The following is a 23,581-nucleotide window of genomic DNA, read 5'->3' as shown; positions in this document are numbered from 1 at the left end:
TTTCTGGTAATGCTAGTACAACAGCTGTGGTATTTTTCCCCAACATTGTGTTTGTGGTCCATCAGTAAACCTATTCTAGCATATCCATGTCTTATACTGGGCAGCCTAGAACTTGTCCTTGGAGCCAGGACCACACGTGTGATCTCACCACTGCTAAAGAGAGGGAATGGAGTATTAATTTGAGACAGTTAGCAGTGCTCTCCCCACTGCAGTCCCAGGTGTTATTGGTCTTCTGTAATCCAATGGGAAGTGGCTGGCTTGACTGTCAACATGGTGTCCACCTGTACAACTTAAGTCCTTCTCAGCCAGGCTTCTGTCCTAGTGGTCACTCCCCAGTTCATCGTGGCCATGAGTTTATCCTTCCCCCACTGCAGGATTAGAAGAGCAATTGTTAATTCTCAAAGCTTCTAGTAGAAGCTGACCAAAGCTTCCCACCCTCCCCCTGCTATATTCTTTCTGAGATTGGTTTATTATTAAGTTCAGTATAGGACACAGAGCAAGCCCAGATAAGGAGCTGCCATGTTGTATCTGATCATTTGTCTGTAAATTCCAGCTCTGAAGAAATTTGTTTGAATTTAAGATAATTTTGCTAATTCCTTAATTTGTGTCCTTTTCAGCACCATGCCATTAAAATAATATATCTGTTCTAGAAGATGTCTCTTTTTTTTTTTTTTTTTTTGGTATCTACTCTGTAAACCAAAGCATGTATCTGCCTCTACTGTATGTCCAAGACAGAGTGAATTGACAAATGGACTGTGGTATAATAGGGAAGGTTTTAGGAGTACTGGTTTTGATTGTGGCCTTCGTATTCCTAGAGATTTTTTGAAAGTAGAGCAATCAATTTTGCTAAGTAAAAAAAAAAAAAGTTTTCAAGGTAGATGTAATTCTTCACTATCCATCAGTCTGAGAAGGTTTTCTGCTGTCATTTAAAAATGCTATAATTGCACTTAAAGTAGATTCCCTTTATAGGATGGGGATGAAAAGTTGTACCAAAGTGTTCCTCTTCAGGATAATAGTTTGTTTCATTTATTCCTTAACAAAGAAACTGTTTGGTAGCTATGAGAGGGAGAAACTGAATCATGCAAGCATAACAGGTGGTGGGTTTTGTTTTGTTTTGCTTTTTGCAACTTCACAATTAAAGGCTGCTATTTGATGTGCAAACTGTTGCTGTAGAAAAGCAGAGCAGAAGTGTTGGTAGCTCATAAAATTACATAGACTACAAACAAAACTCAAAATCTAGTTAAAGGTGACTCTTCAGTTGGTAGGTAGCACTCACTCTGTATTGAAAGTAAGATCTCCTGTTTGGAATTATAGGTGGAAGAAACTTCTTCCAGCAGTTCTGCTGAAAGAACTTTACTTATTACATAGTGTTCTGTTCTAAACAAGTTTGGCCTGGTTCTGTGACAGGGGATGAAGGGACCCACAGTCCTATGCCCTGTGAAAACATGAAGGGGGGAAGGGAAAAGGTGGGGAGGCAGGCCTAGATGGGGAAAAAAACAGCAGCAGTGAGCTAAGAGAGAAAGCTGATTTACTGAATATGGTAGCAGAATGAGAGATAATACAATGTAGTCCAATATAATTTAAATTGAGGCTAATAAAAAAAATGAGAGTGTGCACAAAACTGAAGGTCTTACTCTAATGCTGTAGAAAGGATGGCTAAGGAACATGCAGAGAGTAAGCAGGTGAAAAGAAAAAGGCACAGTCTCATGACTCCCAGTCAGTTCAGCCTGCCTGTAGCACCTGGCCATGTGCACCCCAGGATACCATTCACCAGGGTGTCCTGGGCTCACTGATTGTTCTCCCTGGTGTTCAGGAGGCCTCCTAAGTATGCACCAGCTGGCTAACACCAGCTGTAGCATGCTCTGGGGATATTCCCTTCCCCTGCCCCTGCTCAGTTGCAGAAATTTGCTCTTCCCTTCACTGAGACCCACGGGGATCCTGCCTGAAATGTAACAGTGGCACAGCAGCAGGAAAAAGGGGAGAAAGCATTTGGGGTAGGGAGGCAATGACCACTATGCTGTTGGCAGCACCAACACGATTCTGCATCTCTGTTTCTGCTTGATTTCCATGGTGGAAGTGGACAGCAATGACAGGAGTCCATGGGAGCTGATTTGTGTCCCAGCTGCCACACAGCCCCAGTCTCATCAGCTCTGCCCCTGGTCTGTTCGGCAGGGGGGCCTTCTTCTTCGGCGATGCTGAGGCCTGGGAGTCACTGGCCTTCCTCTCTGGGGCTCTCCGGGGCCGCTGAGATTGGCTGGTGCCAGAGGGCCCTGCTGCAGCTTGTGCTGGCTCCTCATGGGACGCTGCCTGCCCGATGGTAACTGCCACAGAGTTGGAACGTGGGCGGCTGGGACTCCCATTGAGCACTGCTCCTGCCCTGCCCTGAGTTTCATCCCCATTGGTGCTGGCAGGGCTGCTGGAGGGTGCTGGGCCAGGGACAGGAGCCTCCTCTTGTGGGGCAGCTCTGGGCTGCGATGCTGGGGTGGCATTGAGGCCCAGCAAGCGGTGAGCCTCCCTGCCCCACCTCTGCACAGTGAAGGCGATGAACTGCCTTATGAAGTCCCTCGTGTGGCCCTGCAGGCTGGGATCCAGCCTCTGTCTCAGGATCTCCTCCTCCAGGCCAGCGAGGCGCAGGGCTGAGATGACTCTTCTGACCAGTGCATTTGCATGTGGATCCTCAGTGCCCAGGATGCGGTGGAGCTTCAGCTGCAGCCAGGAGCGCAGGGGCTGCAGCAGGGCTGGGTGCTCCCTGAAAAGGGAAGCCCAGGTGGCAGGAGAGAGGCCGCCCACAGAACTCCTTGGCACTACAGGCCATGGCTGGGCTGCGCGGAGGTCTGCAGGCCTCTCGGTGGCAGTGGGTGCCATGGCAGCTGGTCTGAGGACCAGCTGAGGACTAGCTGGTCTGAGGACCAGCTCCTGATAGTCGTTCTCCGCTTGCACTGCGTGGATGATGGACTTCACACGCTGTTTGCAGAGTGTGCATTGTGGCCTGGTGCTAGCCCACTGCTGGATGCAGGGGAAGCAGAACTGGTGGCAGCATGGCATGGCATATGCCACGCTGTCCCAGTTCTCCAGGCACACAGGGCAGCGGGTCTCTAATTCTGCCTCCATGCTTCCACCAGATTTGGTGGGCCAAGGGGAGCAGGAGATGGCAACGCGCTCCCCATGACCTTCATTTGACCTTCACTTGGGGACATCTCTGCCCAGCCCACAGCGATGCCACAGTCCACTGCTGGGTCATCACAGTGAGCCGTCCTCACCTGCAGCATGTGCTTCAGCTCCGGCATAAGTTCCACAAGTTTCTGGGCTTTTCCCAGTGCCACTGCCCACTCCATTCCCCACATCTCATGTGCTTGGCATCAGTGTTTCAAACCAATCACCAGGGTCTTGGCCACATCTTCTCATGGGCCCCGTTGGGTTGCTCTGGCTGTGGCACGTAGCCCCAGGCGCGTACAGCAAGAAGGTTTTATTCAATAAAAATTTGTGTTTCTCTCTGATATTGGACTCAATGATCTGAGAGGTTTTTTCCAAACTTAAAGATTGTATGAAGGGAAAGAGCGTTGCTTGGTGACATCTTGATCCCTTCCTTTTTGCATTTCCAGTGACTGCTCTTGTAGTGGGAACTGCAGGTGTCCTAGAGACCAACTGTGTGTGTGGTGATGACCATCAATGCTGAGGTCTTAGATTAGGACTGAGAAAAGATTTTTTTTTCAGAGAAAGAATTATTCTCAAAAGGAAAACAAGCATTAAGGAAATACCACTGGGCTGTTTCTGCAAGACAAGTCCGTCAAATTCTCAGCTTCCATGTTGACCTGACATCAGCCTACCTTGGTACAACTAATCATTTGTTTGCCACTTCTGGGCTGATTGGTGTCCATGGTTGTATCCTGGGAGAGTGATGGAAGGGAAGCAGCTGTTTATTGTGTGGGCATGAGATCCATTCCTGGCACACATTTCAGTGTCTTTTCTGCCTTCCTTTCCTCAAATTTTGTGGTTACAAGAGCTACCACTATTAAACTGGCTGGATTCAGTGTTGCTGTCCTCTGTACATTAGCCAATATACTGCCATCTTATCAAGGGCGTGGATGCTTCATGTCTATTCAGCATTGGTGAGGCCGTATCTGGACAACTCTTCAATTCTGATCTCCTCAGCACAAAAGAGATGTAGAGCTAATGAAGATAGTCCTAACTGAGGATAGCCAAGATGACTTGAGGGACTGGAGCATCTTACATATGAGCATGGGCTGAGAGCTGAAACTGTTTAGTCTGGGAGAGACCTCAAGGTGTCTCATCAATGTTTAGAAATGCCTGATGGAGGTGGAAAGAGAAAAGAGCCTGGCTTTTTTCATTGAGCAGGAGGCAGTAGGCAGAAACTTGCACATAGAAGGTTCTCTCTGTGTATCAGAAAGCACTTATTTAATGAGCAGGTGATGGAGTACTGGCACAAGTTGCCCAGAGAGGTAGTGGAAACTCTTTTTTAGAGATCTTCAAAAGTTACATGAACATGGTGTTGAGCAAGTCCTCTGAGTGGCCCTGCGGAAGCCGTCTGGTTATAGTGCATGGCCTTCAGAGGCCCCTTCTAACCTCAGCTGTTGTATGATGTGTATTCTTTTACCTGTTTCTCCTAGTGCTCTCCTGGTACTACATCACTTCAAACAAATTCATAGATCCCTGGGATGAGCTACGTAGTGAATGTCGTATGTTTTCCTATGTTTCTTAAAAATGCCTTTTACTGATGATTTAAGCCATTTTGTCCATTTCAGTAAAATCTGTTGTGATGCAGAGATTCAGGAATCAGAAACCTCTCTGACTTTGTGAGTCTTAATCCAGTTACATGCAACTTGCATTGTGGATGGAGTGGAAGTTTGTTTTCTACTACGTGCTCCAAACTGGAGCCCCTCTCTGTCTAAGCACAAGAAATATGGTGTAATTTTAAGCCACAAACCTGAAGTCTTGGTTTTGAGCCATGAGTGGTGAAAAATGTGTATTTTTATCACTGTGAGTGAAATCAGAAAATGTAGCTGCTTGTTTCAATATCTTTTTATAATATAATTTATTAAACATCAGGCATGTGAATTTGCAGACAAAAAAAAAAAAAAGACAAGCAAGAGGTTGTTCATGCCCAAAGTAGTCTTTAAATCCTAAATTGAAGCTGTTGTTTGGTAAGCTTCTGTATTGAAATTGCAGTGTAAAGATTGTAAATAATATGACTGTACTGTAAAGTGGCTCAAAGAGTTGATACAATAATTGGTACAAATAGTTGATGCAATAATTACTTGCATTTTAATGTATCCCAGATGTTTCTTTGGAGATAATTGAATCTTTTGGATTTTATTCCTATTTTCAGGGAAATTCAAATGGCATTGCTACCGTAGATGTTTCAGCAGGGTTTGTGGGACTAGAGAGCTACGTGGAGATACCAGCAATCTTCCTTACAGCATTTGCAACATATGCAGGACCTCTGCTTTGGGCCATTCATCTTCTGTGCTACTTGAGTTCTGAAGTCAGCAGGTAATCATGCTTTGAACTAAAATAATGCTTCCTTATGTATTGCAGATACTATTCTTAAAAATACACCTTTTCCAACAAGTGTTTTTCTTTGCATCATCCTTTCAGTTAGTTTTCCATTAAGAAAATGCATGATAATTTTTGTTTGTATCACCTCACTCTCCTGGGTTCATTTTATCTGCAGTTTTCATTTTATTTGCACTGTTTTAGTAATTTTGTTTCTTAATGAGTTCTCAGTTTGCTATGCTAAATTATCTACAATTTTATTATATTTTGTTGTAACAAGGTGTGTTGTCTAAAAACATTCTTTTTATAATCTGTTAAGAAGGAGGCTTGGAAAGGCCTTTTCAAAATAATGACATGGAATTCAAACTTAATATACTGTTCACTGAACAGCTCTACTTGCTTGGCATATTGGCATGCAACTCTATATAGATCAAACAAGTCTGTTGTACGTTACTGGTTATTGCTGTCATCTGTAGCTAAAATATTAGTACTTTTCATATCTAGTGTAGCAGAGGCATTAAGGAATGCAAAATAAATTAATGCATTTGGAAATTCAAGAAGACACAGTTGGAAATTGTTATGCATGTTAGTGTGCATGAAATAGCCAACTGGACTCTTTACTATCACATTTAACTCATCATCCAGGTCACTCGAGAGGTGCAATATGTTTACAGGAGTGGCTGTAAGTTCAGTACCCCATAACATTTTCTGTAAATGCAGAAACTTGGTATATTTTCACTGAAATACCATTCGACAGAGACCAAGTTCTTACCATCCCAGAACTTAGAGTCAGCTACGTATCTTTTCTTTATTATCTTTGGAATTTAAATTTACTCTTTTTTTCTTTTTAAATTAGAAACCAAACATTGGAGCAGGGCTATCAAATGGGATTTTAGACAGTATTTAGTTTATTACAACTCTCTGCCTTGTGCATATTCATTCTGTAAACATGTCTGACTTTCCTTTATCTACAGTGTTGTCCAGTCTCATCTTGTTTATGCCTTTTGTTATCTGAATTTTCCTTCTACTTGTTTGCTTTGACTATACATGCACTGTAAACTCTCACGTTGGCACATATGCATTCATATCCCCAACTAACATAGCTACATAGAGCAGTTCAGGCCTTTGTGCCAGAAATGACCTATTCTTGCAGCCTAAATTCCTGCACTGCATGTGTTGTTATTGTGTTATTCTAACACTCTTTTGTTATGGCTATAATCCATCAGTATATCTTTCCAATATCCAAGCTCTTCAAGCATTCAACTTCCATTCTTTATACTCTCTTTAAAAACAGAATTGACGTATACGTATAAAAATCCCTGCCTCTTGTATTCTAGTAAATATGTGACTCATGACCCTATTACTTATGCTTTATTAATCTACTGTTTTTTTCCCCAATTCCTTTATATCTCTGTTAAGCTATACCATGCTGTGTTTAAAATGATTCATCTGGTCATGTCTGTGTTGCACTGTTTTTTTAGCAGTTCCGCTTTCTGTTCTTCGTTACTACACTGTAGGTGCTTTGGAACTAGAAATTTTCTCAGAGTACAGAGGAGCAAACAGCCTCGGAGCTGTTGTGTGGGGAGGGAGAGTAAAAGAACAAAAGCTATTGTAACATGTTCAAAGAGTTGAAGTTTTAATGTTGTTTAGACTCCAGATGGCAGACTGATCAGCACTAACATAAAATTAAGAAAAAAATGATAGCACATGGCATGTTGTTTGAAAGCACTTCTAACAAATTAATGAAAAACTTTCTGTAACAAAATCTTTGAAGATGTTTACACGGTTAGTATTGTTTCAAATAATGTGCCTCCATAGTAGTGTGGGTTTTTCTCATATTTTCTTGGTTGAATTTTTGCAGATAAAAAGCTCAACTAGTAGTGTTGCCAGGTACAGTGCTGGTTTAAACTGCTATCAAGTGGGTAGCTGTGACCTGTTATACCCACATCACTTATGTAAGTAGATTCCATCAAGCACCTTTCCAGTGTAGAAATTGTAAGGTTCATTTGGGTCAACTGGTAAGGTTGTTTCCTCTACTGAACACTGAATAACTGTGGATTGAAATCTCTCAAGCCCCTGGGACTTATTTCTGTTGGAATGTCATCATGATCAGAACTTCGGTCTACATGCTTTTTATTTTACTTCTGTGTTTTGTAGCTGGCCGAATGGTTTCCATATTTCTTTGTTGCTGTTCCTTGGAGCAAAATCTTAAACTGCAAAATGGTTTCTATATTTCTTTGTTGTTATTCCTTGGAGCAAAATCTTAAACTTCAGAAGGCACAGGTCAGCTGCTCCATGTCATTTCTTAAATGTGTAGATGATTGGGTTTATTTAAAAAAAAAAAAAAAAAGTATGAGATACTGTTCTTAAAGGCTTCTTACTAAGTGCTTTATATGTAGTGTCTCAGTTAGTATAATTCAAAGTCTTCCTCTTCTTATGTGATCCTGAATGAAGATCCTTTCCCCACTCCAGATAGGAAGGTCTAGAAAAATCCAGCTGCCGTGCTTTTGTGGAATATGCTGAGGTTGCCATCAGGATTGCCGACCCACCCTGAAACAGTCACAGTTGAACTGATGTGTTCAGAACAGTATAGCAGTGCTGTCCTTTCTGCAGTTTCTAGCATCCTGCAATCTGTTTTGGAGCTGCTTGCATCTGGGGAAATCTTTGTGGACAGAGAAGCCTGACCTCAGTTCTAGCTGTCTTCACTTAGTCCAGCCACTTACTGGAGCCCCATGTAACCAATAAGGTGCTTCAGCTGACTTTGCTTACTCATTCTGAGGTTTTTAGAAGCTGAACTCTATTGTGACTATAACTTTCAAGGAACAAACACACATGCATACTTTTCCTCCTCCTGCACACATTCAGTCATAAAATTGCTTGAGTATGGAGGGCATCTCCTCATATCATCCATGCCAACTCTTCTGTTCAAAGAACAGTACTATCCAAACAGAACAGGTTCTTCAGGGCCATGTCCAGTCACACTTTAATATCTCTATGGCTAGACACCCAACAACCTACTTGGGAAAACTAGATGACAACCATGACACTAAAATGGTTGTTTTCTGATGTTTGTCATTTGTTCTATTTCAGTTTGTGTCCGTTGCCCTTCATACTTACTTTGGACCCATGTAGTAAGTGTCTGTGTCTTCTTTGCTGTTGCCTGTGAGATATTTATGTACACTGAGAGGATCCTTCTCTCATCAAAACCAAACGTTTCCAGTTTTCATAGCTTCTTCTCCTCTGTCAGATGCTTCATTCACAGCATCATGTTCGTGGTCTATCAGTAGACTCATTCCAGAATATCCATGTCTTTCTTACACTGGGATCCCAAAACTGGAGCCAGAACCACAAGTGTAATCTCACCACTGCTAAAGAGAAGGACTTGAGACAGCTAGCAATCCACTGCAGTCCCAGGTGTTATCGGTCTTCTGTGACCCAGGACAACATATGTCCTTCTCAGCCAAGCTGCTTTCCCAGTGGTCTTCCACCAACTCATCCTGGCACATGAGTTTTTTCTTCCCCATGTGCAAGGTTCGACATTTCCTGCTGTTGGACTTCATGAGTCTGTTGTCAGCACAATTCTCTGGCCTGCTTACATCGCTCTGAATGGCACTTTGTGCAGACATGCTGAGGTTGTCCTCTCTGCCATCCTCCTTTAGGTAAGATGGCCCCAGAGTGTGAAGAATTGGGGTTGAATGCCTTGAATGGTGAGTGGCCTCCAGGTGGAGTTTGTGCTGTTGTTCAGAACCCTGTGAGCTGGGCAGCAGAGCCAGTTTTCAGTCCGCTTCTCTGTGCACTTATCTGATCTGCACTGCATCAGTTTACCTGTTAGGATTTTACAGTGGCAAGCAAGTGCATTAGACTTAGAACGTCTGTGCATTGTCAGGGTTCTGTGGTAAAAAAGATTAGAGAATAAGGACTTGAAATAACACGTTGGAAATCTGGTTGCAACTGGTTAAACAATTTGCATCCACTTAATCAGGCACATGGAAGAACAAGATTTCCTTCTCACGTGCAAAGGTAAATATGCTTCTAAAATAACTAATGGCATGTGATAGACAGGAACGTGGATACTAGTGCCACTTTTTGTCCTTCATGCTCTCATAAAAAACTTGGCAGCTGGAATGTGATGGGATTTTCACAGACAGAAATAGTAAGAACTCTTCTGCTTTAGTCTCCATGGAAACTGTGCAATAACTCTTGACTATACTTCTGAGACAGTGAGCACTGATGAAACAGATGCCTAAACTTAAACAAGCATTCTCTTTGTGACTGGCATAAATTCCAGAGAGCACATGAGTCATGTAAGGAGTAGTTTTTAGAGTGCTCACTGTATTGCTCTAGTCTGAATTAGAACTTAGCATTTGGGGATTCTTATGATTGGAAGGGCTGTTATTGTATAACCAGACCTGTACTACATGGCCTCACTGTACTCATATCACTCCAGATGGATTCAGTTTTTACATTCCTACCCAAACAAAGTTGTCTTGTGGGTGACAGTCACAATGTTGTGTAATTAGTGCTCTTTAAATAGACAGCATCGTAGTTTTCAGGTTACGCGTTTGTTGGAATCTGTGTTTTAATGGGTCTAATGAGTCAGGTTTCAGTGTGAATGCTGGATGTCTCCTAACATTAGAAGAAAGCTGCAAGCCTGCTGGCTTCCCTTCCCTACTGATCAGATGTTTCAGTAATGCATTCAGGTGTTGAAAATCTAAGTTATTCCCAATGAGGGGATGTTTGTTGCAAAACACTTAAATGTGACTTCTTTTACAATGCTGACTTAAAAAGAAGGAAAGCATACTTGTTATAGGAATATCTAAATTTGAAGTTTCAGCTTTTGCCATTTTCAATCTAATTCATTTCATTTATGGAGTCCTCCATTCACAGTTTGTGCTAGGATATTAATCCTTTTTCTTTCTTACATATACTGAACTTGCAGAGAGTGTTTTAATATTATTTCTTTTTTGAGTTCCAGGTAGAAATTGCAGTCCTCCCAAAAGACAAAGAAACAATCCAGCCCTTTTTTTTTCTGAACCCTTCAGTGTTGTACGTAAATAGTATTTAATTCCTCTGGTTTCAATCCATTCTCTCTCCCTTAGGTTAATTAAAGATGAAGAAATGTTTACAGCAATGAATATACTGCAACTACATTTTCTAGAGTAGTAATACCTGCTCTATACTGTGTTTGCCAGCAATTCAGCTCTCTGTCTAAAATAAAATGTATAGAAATTATCTTATTCCTTCCTTGGTGTGCAGAGAAATCTGGAAATCATTTCAAAACAGAAATGTGGCTTTATTGCCACAGGCTGGAAGACTATTGTACTCACTTTGGCATCTCCTGACATGTTGTCTTTGTGAGTATGAGCAGGAGATTTCTCTTAGTCATCATTAAAGTTCTGTGATGGAGACCTCTTTATCAGTTGCTTCAACATTAGAAACAAATGACAAGTTGCTTGAAAGTCTTTTGCAAAATAACTGTCGTTCTCTTCCTCTAAGGACCAACTATACCGCTGTGTTTTAGGAGCTGAAAAACTTTCTACATAAATGTTAAAGGAATTTGCGAGCACAGAATTTATAAACACCCAGATTTGGAGTGGGTTGGGGTTTTTTTGGTTTTTGGTTGTTTTTTTTTTTTTGTGTGTGTGTGTGTGTGTTTTGTTTTCTGCTCTATGTAGATGAAAGTAATTGTTTTAGAGTCATACTATCTTTCTCCTCTTTTGATCTGCTGGTGTTTGTCGGACCTATAGAAGTAGGTTCAAAAGGGCATGGCTGTACAGCCATCTGGTTTCAGTGCATCTGCAGAGCTACTAGCTGCTTTTTGCTCTATAGAGAGTGCAGATGTGCTGTATTGCTTTGTTACGCAGTATTTGACCCTTATTCTTGTTTGGAATCACTGCACAATGAGACAGTATTTTCCTGATATCCTGCATGTCTAGACCTACATGCTTAGATCCAGATGCTGTTTACAGAAACCAGTTTATTGAGTTTAATACACACCTAAGCTTATTGGCTCTGTTAGGAGAATCAACAGTTACACTACTGGGCATGAGTAGCATCAGGATGTCAATTTCAGGCAGAAATTTTTGGATCACATGATAAGAAAAACAGAATTTCTTCAGAGGGTACTAACAGTCTAGATAGGATCTCTTTGCTTGACTCTAAAAGGACTTGGAAAAACTTGAAAAGGACTTTCTGAAAACATGAAAAAATGATGAAGAGAATGCTCATTAATTTCTGCGTCAGTAAAGAAACTTCTGGTAATCCCTCCTGTTGTGGATGAACCATGGCTGTTTGAAAGTGACAAAGCAAATCTAGCTCTCCTTGGAGTTCCAAGCCTGGAGCATGCTTCTTTCAAAAACTATAAGCACTGGATGTGCGATAAAGGCTATTATTGTAAATTCTAATGGAAGGGATTAGGTTTTTCTATATTCATATCTAAGATGCTTTCTTTGATTAGTCCATGCAGCCATTTTTAGTGGAAGACGGACCCTGAAGTTTGGAGTTGCTGCATAAAGTTGCATTTGTACTTCCACTCTCTCTCACTGCCCCTTGTGCTCTTTCTTGGTATGCCCCCTAAACTTGCATGCTCATACTTTTCTTCTAATATCCTACTGTCCTCTTATCTTGCTGTCTGTCATGCTGTACATAGGCCCTCCTTCCACAGCTTATTTTTCTTCTCTCTTGCTTTCCCATCGTGTCACAGGTGCTTTCCCCATCTCTTACATGACTTGTCTCCACTCCCCACCTCTTGCAATTCCTCTTGCTTGGCACACCCCTACTTCCCACTCTCACATTTCCTCTGGGCACCTGTCCACTCGCACATGTGCACTGCTCTCTGTCCTTGTGCATGCTCTCCCTCTCTAACAGTAAACCTCCTGCACATGCTTCATTTCTCTATTTCATTCCTTCCCTCTTGCTTGTATGTCTTTGCCATGCATTCTGATTGTCTCTTGCTTTTCCCTTCTGACTTCCTTTCCCTGTTCTCCATTTTCTCCTTTTTCACATGGTTTCCAGTCTCTCTCACATTATCAAATTCCCCATTTCTTGCTCTTCCCACCCCTCAAACTTTCAATCTCTAACCTGAGCCTTCCCCTTGTATCTCCCACTCTCCTCCTTGTTCCTGCTTCTGCTCTGGCTGGCATTTCCCTTGCCTCACTCTCGCTTTGCTTCTCTCTCTCACTTTGCCTCTTCCTCACACTTTTCCCTTTGCACTCTCCTCCCTTTTCTCCTGCTTCTTGCTTTCCAGTCTTGCATTCTCTCTGTCCATTGCAGTTTTCTTCACTGGCTTGTATTTCCTCATCTACTTGTGTTTTCTTCTAATTGCATGTTTCTGCCCTTGTCTGTGTGCTCTCCTAGTCTGGTATGCTTTCCCTGCTGCAAGTGCTTTTCCACTCCTTGCTTTCCTTATCTCCATTTGGTGCTCACACTTTAACATGTCTTGACAGAACCGTCACAGAATAGCTTGGGTTGGAAAAGACCTCAAGGATTATTAGGTCTTCTCTCTCATGTTCTCTCACTTCCCTCACCTCTTGCATGCTTCTCTCACTCATAAAATCTTCCCCTCTTGCAAGGAGACTTTCCCTCTTGCTTTCTCTTTTCCTAGTGCTTCCTCCTCTTTCTTACTGGGTTGTTCCCAAGCTCTTGCAACTTCTCCCTTGCTTTACTTCTCTTCTGCAGACATATTTCTCTGCCTCTCAGTGTGTGTTTAACCTTCTCCATTGCACTTCCCCCCACACACTCATGGACACTGTTTGGCTCCCATGACTAGCATTTCTTTCACCCATGGTTTCCTCAGTCTTTTATGATCCCCTGCCTGGTTCTGTCTCAGTTCCTCTCTCCCTCTTTGCCAAGTCTGTTGTTTTCCCCACCCCTTGCATACTTTTCTCTCTCTGCAACATTTTTCATTCTAGCACTTCCCCTCATTAAGCATTCAGTCTCCTGCTTCTACTTTTCCCTCTCTGCCACTGGCTACTCCCTCTGTAGATGACACTCACTGCACTCTCTCACTGATGAATGTTCCCTCTCTCTGATGAGTGTTTGCTCTCCCATATGCATGTTATCTCTCAGGCATCCCTTTCTTTGCATCTCTCTCCGGCTTTCATCTCCCTCCCTTCTCAGTCTTGAAAGACATTTTCCTTCTCCATGGATGTGTTTTCTTACTCTCTCACATACTTCCCTGCTCTCATTCATGTGCTTTACCCAGTTTTTCATGTGCTTGCACTGTCACACGTCTTTCACTTGCTTTCTGGGGCCTCCAACACAAGAAGGACATGGAGCTTTTGGAGCAAACCACAAAGATGATCAGAGGTCTGGAGCACCTCCCCTACAAGGAAAAGCTGAGGGAGCTGGGGCTCTTCAGCCTAGAGAATATTCTGGGGGTACCTTATAGAGGTCTTCCAGTACCTGGAGGGGGCCTACAGGAAAGCTAGGGAGGGACTTTTGTTTTTGTTGCAGGTAGCAACAGGATGAGAGGCAATGGTTTTAAACTGGTAGAGTGTAGATTTAGACTAGATATTAGGAAGAAATTCTTTGCTGTGAAGGTGGTGAGACACTGGAACAGGTTGCACACTGAAGCTGTGGATGTCCCCACCCTGAATGTATTCAAAGCCAGGCTGGATGGGGCTTTGAGCAACCTGCTCTAGTGGGAGATATCCCTGTCTCTAGCAGGAGGGTTGGAACTAGATGGTCTTAAAGGTCTCTTGTATCCCAAACTGTTCTGTGATTCTATCTATATCTGATTTCCCTCTGTCTTTGTGTCTTTCCTACTCTTGCATCTCTGATGCCTGTTTCTTCTGTTTAGCGGTCACAGGCATGGGTTGATCATTGGACTAGGTGCTCTTTGTGGTCTTTCCAACCTTTATGATTCTGTGATCTCACGTGGTAAAGGTGGTCACATAAGTAAGTTGAGGAAAATGTGGAGACATTTAATGCCTTTCTTTTGTTTGTTTGTTTGTTCTTTTGCCTTGTTTCTTAACTGTAGTGACAGATCTTTGGCTGCCTTGCCCTCTCTCATTCTTTTCTTCTAATTTCTGCAGCTTCACTACTGCATGTGATCTGGCTTATCCACTTTCCGTCTTATCTGCTCCACCTCTCATTTGTGTGATCCATCTCATGCCATTGCTGCTTCTTGTACCTTTTCTCCAGTTCTTTTTTTTTTTTCTTGTTCTTTAACTCTCCTAGGTGTGCTTGCTTACTCTTGTATGTGTGCTTTTCATTCTCTTTCCTGCATACACTTTCCCTTTCTTGCACATGCTTTTCTTCCCATAGGAAGGGACTGATGCTTCCTATGGACTATGCTTCCCATATCAGGGAGCATAGGGGTGGGATAAGGGATAAAATTGGCTTTAAACTAAACAAGGAGAGATATAAAATAGAAATACAGAGGAGATTCATTGCTGTGTTATGTATGCACTGTAGCTCAATTGCATATGCCACTTGCATGTCTTACTTGCTCACGTTCCCAGTCTGTAAGTGTTCTGTGATGCCGTAGTTTTCTTTCCCGTCTTCATGCATGAATCACATCTCTCTTATGTATGTGCTTTTTCTCTGTGTCTCCCTCTTATTTTCCCTCACTTCCTTCTGTACATATCTTGGGCTTCCCTCACTATGTCTTTGGAGTTCTTGGCACACTTCCCTCTCTTCTCTCATGCTCATGTTTGCTCTCTTTGTTCGGCTTTCCCTCTTTGTCAACACATTTCCCATCTCTTGTTTTTGCACACTCTACCATTCTTTCCTCACACAGCTTCCCGTAGTAGCATGTTTTCCTTCTCACATATTCTTTCCCTTTTTTCATGTGCTGGCTACAATCTCTGCAGCATCCCATCCTTCTCTCACATGCCTTTTCCCCCTTTCCCCACAAAGTGTTTCTCTTTTCTTGTGCACTCTCTCTCAAATGTTTGCTTCTCACAGAAGTTCTCTCCTGCTTTCTCTCTTCCTCCTTCATGAAAACTTGCTCATTTTCTCTTTCTTGCACACTTTTCCTATTTCTGTTTCTCTCAATCTTTCCTTTTCTTGCAAGCTCCCCATTCCTATCTTGTTTTCTTTCTCATGCATGCTTTTATTTTTTGCATATGCTTTTCCCCATCTGTCAAATGGTTTTCCTTGCGCTTTCTTGCACACTCTTCTCTTATTCACAGACACAGCTTCCCTCTCTCTTCTCTCTTGCTCCTTTCTTCCTCACATCTCAAGTTTCCATCTCCCTTCCATCTCTTTATACATCATGTTTCTTCTCTTGCATATGTAGGTTTCCACCCTTCATGCAAACCCCTCACTTTTTTTCACTTTCCTTCAATTTATGTGTTCTGTCTATTGGACACACTTTCCTTCTCATGCAGCCCCTTCCCTTTTTTGTTCGTGTTGTCCTGCACATAGTCCTTTTTTTGTACTCATTCCCTTACTCTTTCCCTTCCCCCTTAGTGAGCTTTCCCGTGCTCCCAGTTTTGCATGGTAATCCTTCTCACATATGCTTTCCATCTCTTGCTGCAATTTTATGCCCTTAAGCTTCAACATCTTCTTTTACACACTTTCTCTCATTCATTTCTCCCCTTTGTTCTGCTTGGTTTTCCTCTGTCATAGGCATCCCCCTTCTGTGGGTTCTCCCCTTCTCCCATTTCGCTTTCCCTCGTATGAGCCTTTTCATCCTCATGCTTTTCTCTTCCTTCTTGTGCGTGTTCCCTCACCTTCACTGCATTCCTTCAGCCATATGCTTTCCCTCTGTAGTGCAGCTTCCCTCTCCATGCCTTGATGCTCTTCAATTGTCTGTTTTTCTGTGGTGCTTGCTCTTCCCACTTCTCACTCACTTCTACCTCCCTCCTGCTTAGTCTTTCCTTCCCTCTCACATGCTCAGTCTTTGCTCCCTCTTGCATGCTTGCCATCTCTTGTATGCTAGCCCTGTCTTGCATGCTTTCTCTCTCTCCTGTGCACTTTTCTGTCCAATCTGTCACATTTTTTCTCTTTTGTGTGTGCATTCCATCTCTTCCTTTCATACATTCCCACTCTTATAGCTTACATCTTTTTCCTGTGCCTTTCCTCTTTCTTGCACAGCTCTCCTTGCACTGACACTTTTCCTTTTGCTCATTTCTCATGCACTCATTCTCTGTCGCATGAGAATTTCTAGAAAACAAAACAGCCTATGAGCTATGAAGAATTAACTCCATCCCAGCCAGAGCCAGTATACGCTCACCATCAAGCTTTTTCTCTCAGGAACTTGCACGTGCACTTCCCTTCTCTTGCATGCTCTTTCACACCACCTTGTTCTCTCCCTCTTACTTCACACTTTCTTGGTTGTCCCTTTTTCTGTTTACTTTTTTTCTTGAGTTCTGGATAAAAGTTCTCTTTTATTTGAAATCACTTCTTTCTCTCTCTCCTTCCCTCCACTAGCTTTCCCCTCTTTCCCTCTCTTGCATGCTTTTGCTTATGCACTTGCTTTTCCTTTGCCTCACGCTCTCTATGCCATTCATTCCCTCAGCCATGAGCCCCTGCTCACTTGTTCTCTTTCCCATTCACTGCTTTCTCTTGCTATTATTCCTCCTATTTACCCCTTGCTGTTTCCCTCCCCATCAATGTTTCTCCTAATTATTCTTTCCTGGACGCACTGTCCCTTCTTTCCTTTTCTTTCTCATACTCTCGTCCCCTTCCTTGCTGTCCTTCTTTTCACTCTCCTGCTCCCCTCTGTCTCCACCATTCATGCTCTTAATCTGTCTCCCCTCTTGTTCCTCCTTTCCTCTGCCATGCTGAATTTGTACTACTGTGTCTCTTTACCTCTTGCTCAGTCTTTTCACTCTGCCTTTTTGCTTCTGCCTTCTTCCCTTACCTCACTTTGTGCCACTCATGTCTACACATACTATTCCCATCTCCCTATACTTTCTTGTTTGCTTGCCTTCTTACCTTTGCTTTTATTTCCATGTACCTGAAACTGTTTGCTCTTTCCCTCTTTCAGCCACACACTGCTTTCTTTTCATCTGCTTCTATTTCTGTCTTTCCCTCAGTGGTCTGTCTGTTCTCCTTTTCAAACCTCTTTTCTTGCTTACTCTTCTCCAGTTTTACCTTGCTCTTTCATTCTTTCTGCATCTTTTTTCCTCTTCCTCCTACTTTCCTATGTCCTCACATCCTCTTGTTTGCCTTCTGTCTCTTTTCTCCTTCCCTGCACTTCTTTCTTCATGCCTTCCTTCCCCTTTCCGCCTTTGCTCCTTGCTTGCCTTTCCCTTGCTTCCTTCTGCTCTCCAGCTTTGTCTCTTCCCTCCCTTCCAATCATTTCTCTTCTTTCCCACTGACTCTCCCAACTTACCACTCCATCATGCTCTTCTCTATGTCCTTCTCCATGCTACTCGGCTCACTGTGTGCTTTTTGCTTCTTTCTTTTCTCTGCTCTCCTGGACCTCTACCATTTCCCTTGTGTCCTCTCCTGTCTCTCACCATCTCTCCACATTGCCTCTCGCCCTCCTGACAGTGCACAAGCTTCTCCCACCTCACTCTCACTGCCACAACCACCCTGCCTTGCACATGCAGTTCTCTTCATGCACATTCTCTTTTCCTCCCCTTTCCCTCCTCTCCTCCTCTCTGGTCTCTGTTATCTCTTCTGATAGCTCTTTCTTGTTCCCCTCATCCTTCCCTACTCCTCACTCCACTTCCCCACTATTACTCTTATTCTTTCTGTCCCCATTTCTCTTTATCCTTCTGTCCATCAGATGACGTTCAGATCTCTTCAGAGCTGTCTCTTTGTGTTCCTTGGTCACTAAGCATACTCAAACTTATCACATGTCCTGTGTACTCCACTTTTTTTTTTTTATTATTTTATTGGAACCCAAGGTGAGAGCTTTACAATATTAGAAAACTATGGTGTGAAAAATCCTGTGCTATTTTTCTGCATTCTGCTCAGTTTGAGTCTGTTGAGGGAGAGTGTCTGTAATTAGTGTAGCATCTTCCTCAAAAATCAAAGAGCTCTGGCACCTAATTCCTTGCCTAGGTGAATAAATTTCTGTTTACTCTTGCTTTTGTGCTCCATGGTATTAAAATTGCCTCATGGTTTGCAGAAATGCTAGAGCGTGGGTTTACAGATCCTGCAGTACTCCATTCTGCTTGCAAGAGAGTGTGTGTGTGGCTCTACAATCTTTATGTTAATGCTGAGTATTGTTTTTAATTATTCAACTTCACGCACATTATTCATAGCTCCAACACTCCAGTAAACTTGCCAAAGGAAAAAGCACGTGTGATACTTGGGCTTAATAGTGACATCCTTTGCATAATCCCAGGGGTATGTCTCATTGCTCCACGTGGAATAATGAGGCTATGCAGAGGAGTCTACTGCATGCTATACCAAAGAGAAAACTGTGAAGAAAGTTGGAAGCTGTATTCGTCTTTCTTTTCAGTACGTTGGAAATTTCTTCCTTTTAATTCAGAAGTAGAAGTATTCTGGTTGAAGCATATTTTTTCCCTACAATTAGCAGGTGCTGTGTGATGCTGCTGGATTCTCAGTGGCTTATATTACTGCTGAAGCAGGAATGGAGTCATTCAGGAGGGTGATTCCTGAAGCAGAGGGCCGTATTTATACATTTATTCTTACATAGAAATGTTTCTAGATGTAACCTGTATGTTAGTTGTTGTTCGTGGTCATACCTTGCTATTTTTCCTGTATATTTGCACATTGTTGGAGATTTTGCTGAAAATTTAAATCACATTGCAAGAATTGAGACAGCAGCCTACACTTATAATCATGTAGAGGTTTTAAGCTACGTACGTTAGGTATTGTGAAAAGTAAAATCAACCTTATGAAAAACACTGTTAGGCCTTCTCTTTAAGTGGTGTGACAAGGTTCTTTAAGAAAACACAATTTATTTATGCATGCTGCCCATTTAGATGAAACCATATGGCAGAAAGACTTTGAGTTCTTATCTCCTTTACTTACCAGTTTTACTGGCACATATGTGTGACAGGGTCAGTATGATTGTTTCCTTCTGGTCCAGTGTTCTTTGCTAGCTGATATGATTTTGCTTGTCAAATGCATGGGATATGAGCAGACAAAATTCTATCACAATACTTTCTGAGACTTAGGGATTTGAGCTCAGAGCATGTCCTTATAGCCCTTAACAAAGTTTAATGTTACAAAGCACGATCAGTCTAGCAGGATTCAAGAACTTCCAAGCAGACTGCACATAGCATCTTACTGAATTTCCCTCATTTTTCTTGAGTTTCTTCTATGAGATAATCTCAAGTTGTTACTGGGTCTGATAATTGTTCTGAAGAATTATTTGTTCTCCTAATAAGACAAGTATTACAATTTTGTTCTTATTAATTCTCAGCTGGATAGGATGAAGGAAACAATGTTCAGAACAAGGCAAAAAGGAAAAAAACATTTCACACGTCTTTCTTTAAGTAGATCATGTTTGGAAAGTACCTTGAAATCTAAGTTCAAAACAGATTTCAGCTTTTATATTGAAATATTAGAGTTAACCGTGGCAGATCCAAGATAAAACCACAAGTGGATAAACTTCCTTTGTAGTCACTGGAGGACAAGGACGTATACCTCTCACTTGTGAGTAGAATTAAAATGAGTTATTTTGGAAATGCTTATGCTTTTGTCTTCAGTGTGCCAGTTACTTATCCAGATTGTCTAATGATCTAGTCATACATGCTGTAGAAGTAATACATGCAAGAACATGGTAAATGAAAATGACATGATTTGGGACTTAGAAAATCCTTAGTTCGTTATTGTTCATTTTTCTAGCTGCAGACACTTAGTGCTGATTTCTGTTTTAGAGGCTCTCAGATGTGTCTAATCAGTAGCATGCAGGAGGTGTCGGAATGCAGTGTCTCAAAATGGATGTTGACAGTGGTAAGCCAGGATGGCTAATTGCAGTTTCTGCTTATGGGCCACATGTGATGATGTATGCACATCCTCTTTGGTCCACTTTATTCCATGTTATTGAAGGTTTCTCCTTCGCTGTGATGGCTAGAGGTCATGGCTGAATTTCCTCTCGCTGACAATACAAATTCCAGAGCACAGTGGCAACCTCCAGATGTTTATACTGGCTTGCCAATCTGCATAATATCAGCTGAGCACCGCTTGCTGAAGCAATCTTTGCACTTGTAGAGCTGCTCAAAAGTGACATTCCCTTCTGGTCTGATGCACAGCATTTGGTCAGCAGGAAACATTAACTGTAAAAAGCAAGAGAATTTTTGCTTATATTTGAGCAGATTTTTTTCCTATTCTGGCTGCAGATGTTTTTTTTTTTGTTTTTACCATTAGTTTTCAGTCTTTTGCTGTGGCCAATGAAAATGGACTCCCTGGCTCAGGCAGCTGTGGATAGGACTGTACGTGGGATGCTCTCCTTCTGCTTTTATCCAGGATTTTCCTATCCATTTTTCTCACACTGTTTCCTAAAGTGCATGAGTTCTTCTCAAATGTGTTTGTTGTTATTGGGGTGGCAGGCGTAATTTGAGGAGAGAGCTGTTATATTAGTTAAGCCACAAGATTAAAAATAGCTACTGTAATGGAAGAATACAAGAAAGAGCTGACTGTGTCCTCTTTGCCGAAGAGTGAGTATTAAATAATTTGTGCCTCCTCTCCCTGGAAATGCCTTGGTGACACTGTTCATTTGCCCTGTTGGACGGGTATATTCTAAACTGGTCAGTCTGAATTTAATTAAGTAACACGGTAACAGTCTATTTTAAGTATCCGCATAGCCTGCCTGTCTGGAACAATCTTCGGATGGAATGCTTGTTTACACCTTTAGCTGAGATGATGAAGAGCTGTTTGTGTACAGAGGGGACAGGAAAGCCTGAAGGTGCACCTTAACAGAAAATCAAGCTAAAAATTTCCTTCTTCTTCCCTGCTTGTGTGACGCTGATGTAAAATGCTTCAGGCTCTTTTCTGCTGGAAGTCTTCAGAAATGCTAAGTGGATTTTGGGAGAATACTTGCGGAAAATTGACTAATGTTGAGCTTAAAAATAATCAGGAGTTTTGTTTTGCTTGTTAGGAATTTTAATTATTTGCTTATACCTTATTGCTTTAAAGTCTGGACCTGTGACAACAAGAGTGGCTTGATTTAACTTCTGTTGGCTTTCTTGAAGCTGAGCAGGGTAACACTTCCTAAGGTTTAACCTGGGTAGAGCTTGATGCGGAAGCTTGAGGCACTGGCAACAGGCAGGGACAGTCACTATGTACACATATACAACTACGTTCCTGCACAGAAGTAGTGTGACAGAGAAGACAAATCAAGCAGAGTACTCAGTTTCACGTGACTCCTTCTTTAAAGGAGGGATGGAATTCATTATTGGCTGTCACAGCTTAAATGGAGAAAGAAGGATTGGAGAATCAAAGATAACTGTTGGAACGGACTGGTGTCTTTGTGGTGAAGAAATGTGGAGATTATACTGCAATGCTGCCTAGAGTACAGGTTAGCTATCTCTTTGACCGCAACTCTGAAATAGACATGGATATTTGTGCTAGTGAAGTGCTTTCTCTTTCTACTGAGGGAAGGTAGAGTCTGATCCAGTGAAGTTCAAAAGAAGTCAAGTCTTTTATGAGTTGAAAAATCAGTATTTGGCAAAATGAGCACATGCAAGGCATGAACTGGGTCTAACGGGTATCTCTCAAGGCTGCTTGGTAAATTTTTAGAAGGAATTTGTAGGCATATTAAGTGTACAGCTGGTGTCTTGCCCTAAGAGTTGCTGTTCAGACCTGGTCCAGAATAATCCTAGATAAGAGTAGAGCATATGGGAGAAAAGTGGCACGTTTGTTTTTGCTTGCAAAACTAATTGGTATTTGGTTAGAACTATAATCTTATGGATTATAGATGCTTTGAATTCGGACGGACACGTGGAGTACTATGAAGTTTTTTTCTGACTGAAACCTTTAAGTAGTTTGTAGAGGATGGCTTAACAAAAGTTCCAGCTGTTTCTCAGAGAGCGCTGAGCAGAGGTCGTGTAAACTGAAACTGCAGGAAGACTAGAGGGTAACACTAGTGTAATAAAAAAATCTAATACAGTAAAAATTACCTTCAAATATAAATATGGGACATTCAGTATCCCCAGTGAGAGGTCACCAAGGCAGCGAAGTGCAGCCAAAACACACAGAAGGAGATGGAAGGACAGAAAAACTGGAGTCTGACTTCTGTGGGAAGTATTGGGCAGGTTTCTTAGTGAACCCTCCCAACATACATTCTCCATCTCAAATCCCAGAAAGTGATAACGCTGCAGCATTTCTCACTGATATATGTGCATTTTTCTAAAATGTCTATTTAATTTTGTTGTCAAATATGAAAACAGTGTAGAGTAATGCATTTCTGAATTCCTGTGGTAGCATTCAAAGGGCTGCCTGTGGAGCTTTTTAGCTTCATTTAAAGCTACAAAATGTGTGGTTCCATCTGCCAGATATTCTGTATAAATGGGAAACATGCTTTTACAAGAGGAGTGTTTTTTCTTTCATGATTTTGACACCATATTTTTTCATTTCACAAACCTTATATAACCCATTTTAATAGTATGTTAGACACGGAGAGTGAGAGGTGAAAGATTTGTTGGCAGTACATTGACAATCATTATTTAGGAGATCCAAAGAACTAGGAAAAACATTAGTATAATTCCTTGGCAATTTTTTTTCTGTTTAATAAATATTCAATTAAAAGAAGGATTTTGTTAAAAGTGCTCTAGACTATATTTACTGCTTGCAGTCAATATACGTAAAGATTGGTAATGTCAGTCTGTATTGTTATTTGTGGCAAGTCTGAAAGCCTTTGTTTTTCTAGATCTAAGAGTCCTGAGCATCAGTCTTATGTGAAATTTAGATATGCATTGTCAGCCTCCTCAATTCAGCTTGCTAAATGAGCTCTATATTAGTGGTTGGGCTCTCTCTAACAAACCTCCTGCACTACATAGATGTCGAGATATTGAACTGGTTCTGTTAGAACATGGAATTAGTGTGTCTAATTTACATCCCTCTCTTTCTACTCTTCTTCAAACGTGAAAAGGAATTAACTGCTGCAGAGACATTTCAGTATGGAGAAGTTACAGGTTGATGCTTTTGATGTTTCTTTCTGCCTGCTTTTTTCACTCTTGAAGCATGGACGAGT

The 23,581-nt window shown here is 41.9% G+C and overlaps 1 protein-coding gene across 3 annotated transcripts in view; it reads left to right on the top strand.

Annotated features, from left to right (window-relative positions):
* Window positions 1-23,581, top strand: part of PIGG (phosphatidylinositol glycan anchor biosynthesis class G) — a 74,666-nt gene that overhangs the window by 45,952 nt on the left and 5,133 nt on the right. For 2 of the 3 annotated variants that reach the window (XM_015849554.2, XM_015849555.1), the window contains exon 12: window positions 5,348-5,511. In XM_015849554.2, coding sequence (XP_015705040.1) covers window positions 5,348-5,511 — 164 coding nt within the window. Of the gene's footprint in view, window positions 1-5,347; window positions 5,512-7,375; window positions 7,847-23,581 lie in introns of those variants that run through there. The other variant, XM_015849557.2, reaches the window with a different exon arrangement.

This window comes from Coturnix japonica, chromosome Z, assembly GCF_001577835.2.
Source record: "Coturnix japonica isolate 7356 chromosome Z, Coturnix japonica 2.1, whole genome shotgun sequence".
NCBI classification, from domain to species: domain Eukaryota; kingdom Metazoa; phylum Chordata; class Aves; order Galliformes; family Phasianidae; genus Coturnix; species Coturnix japonica.
Note: the sequence above shows the minus strand (reverse complement) of the source record. Positions and strands in the feature narration are given on the sequence as shown.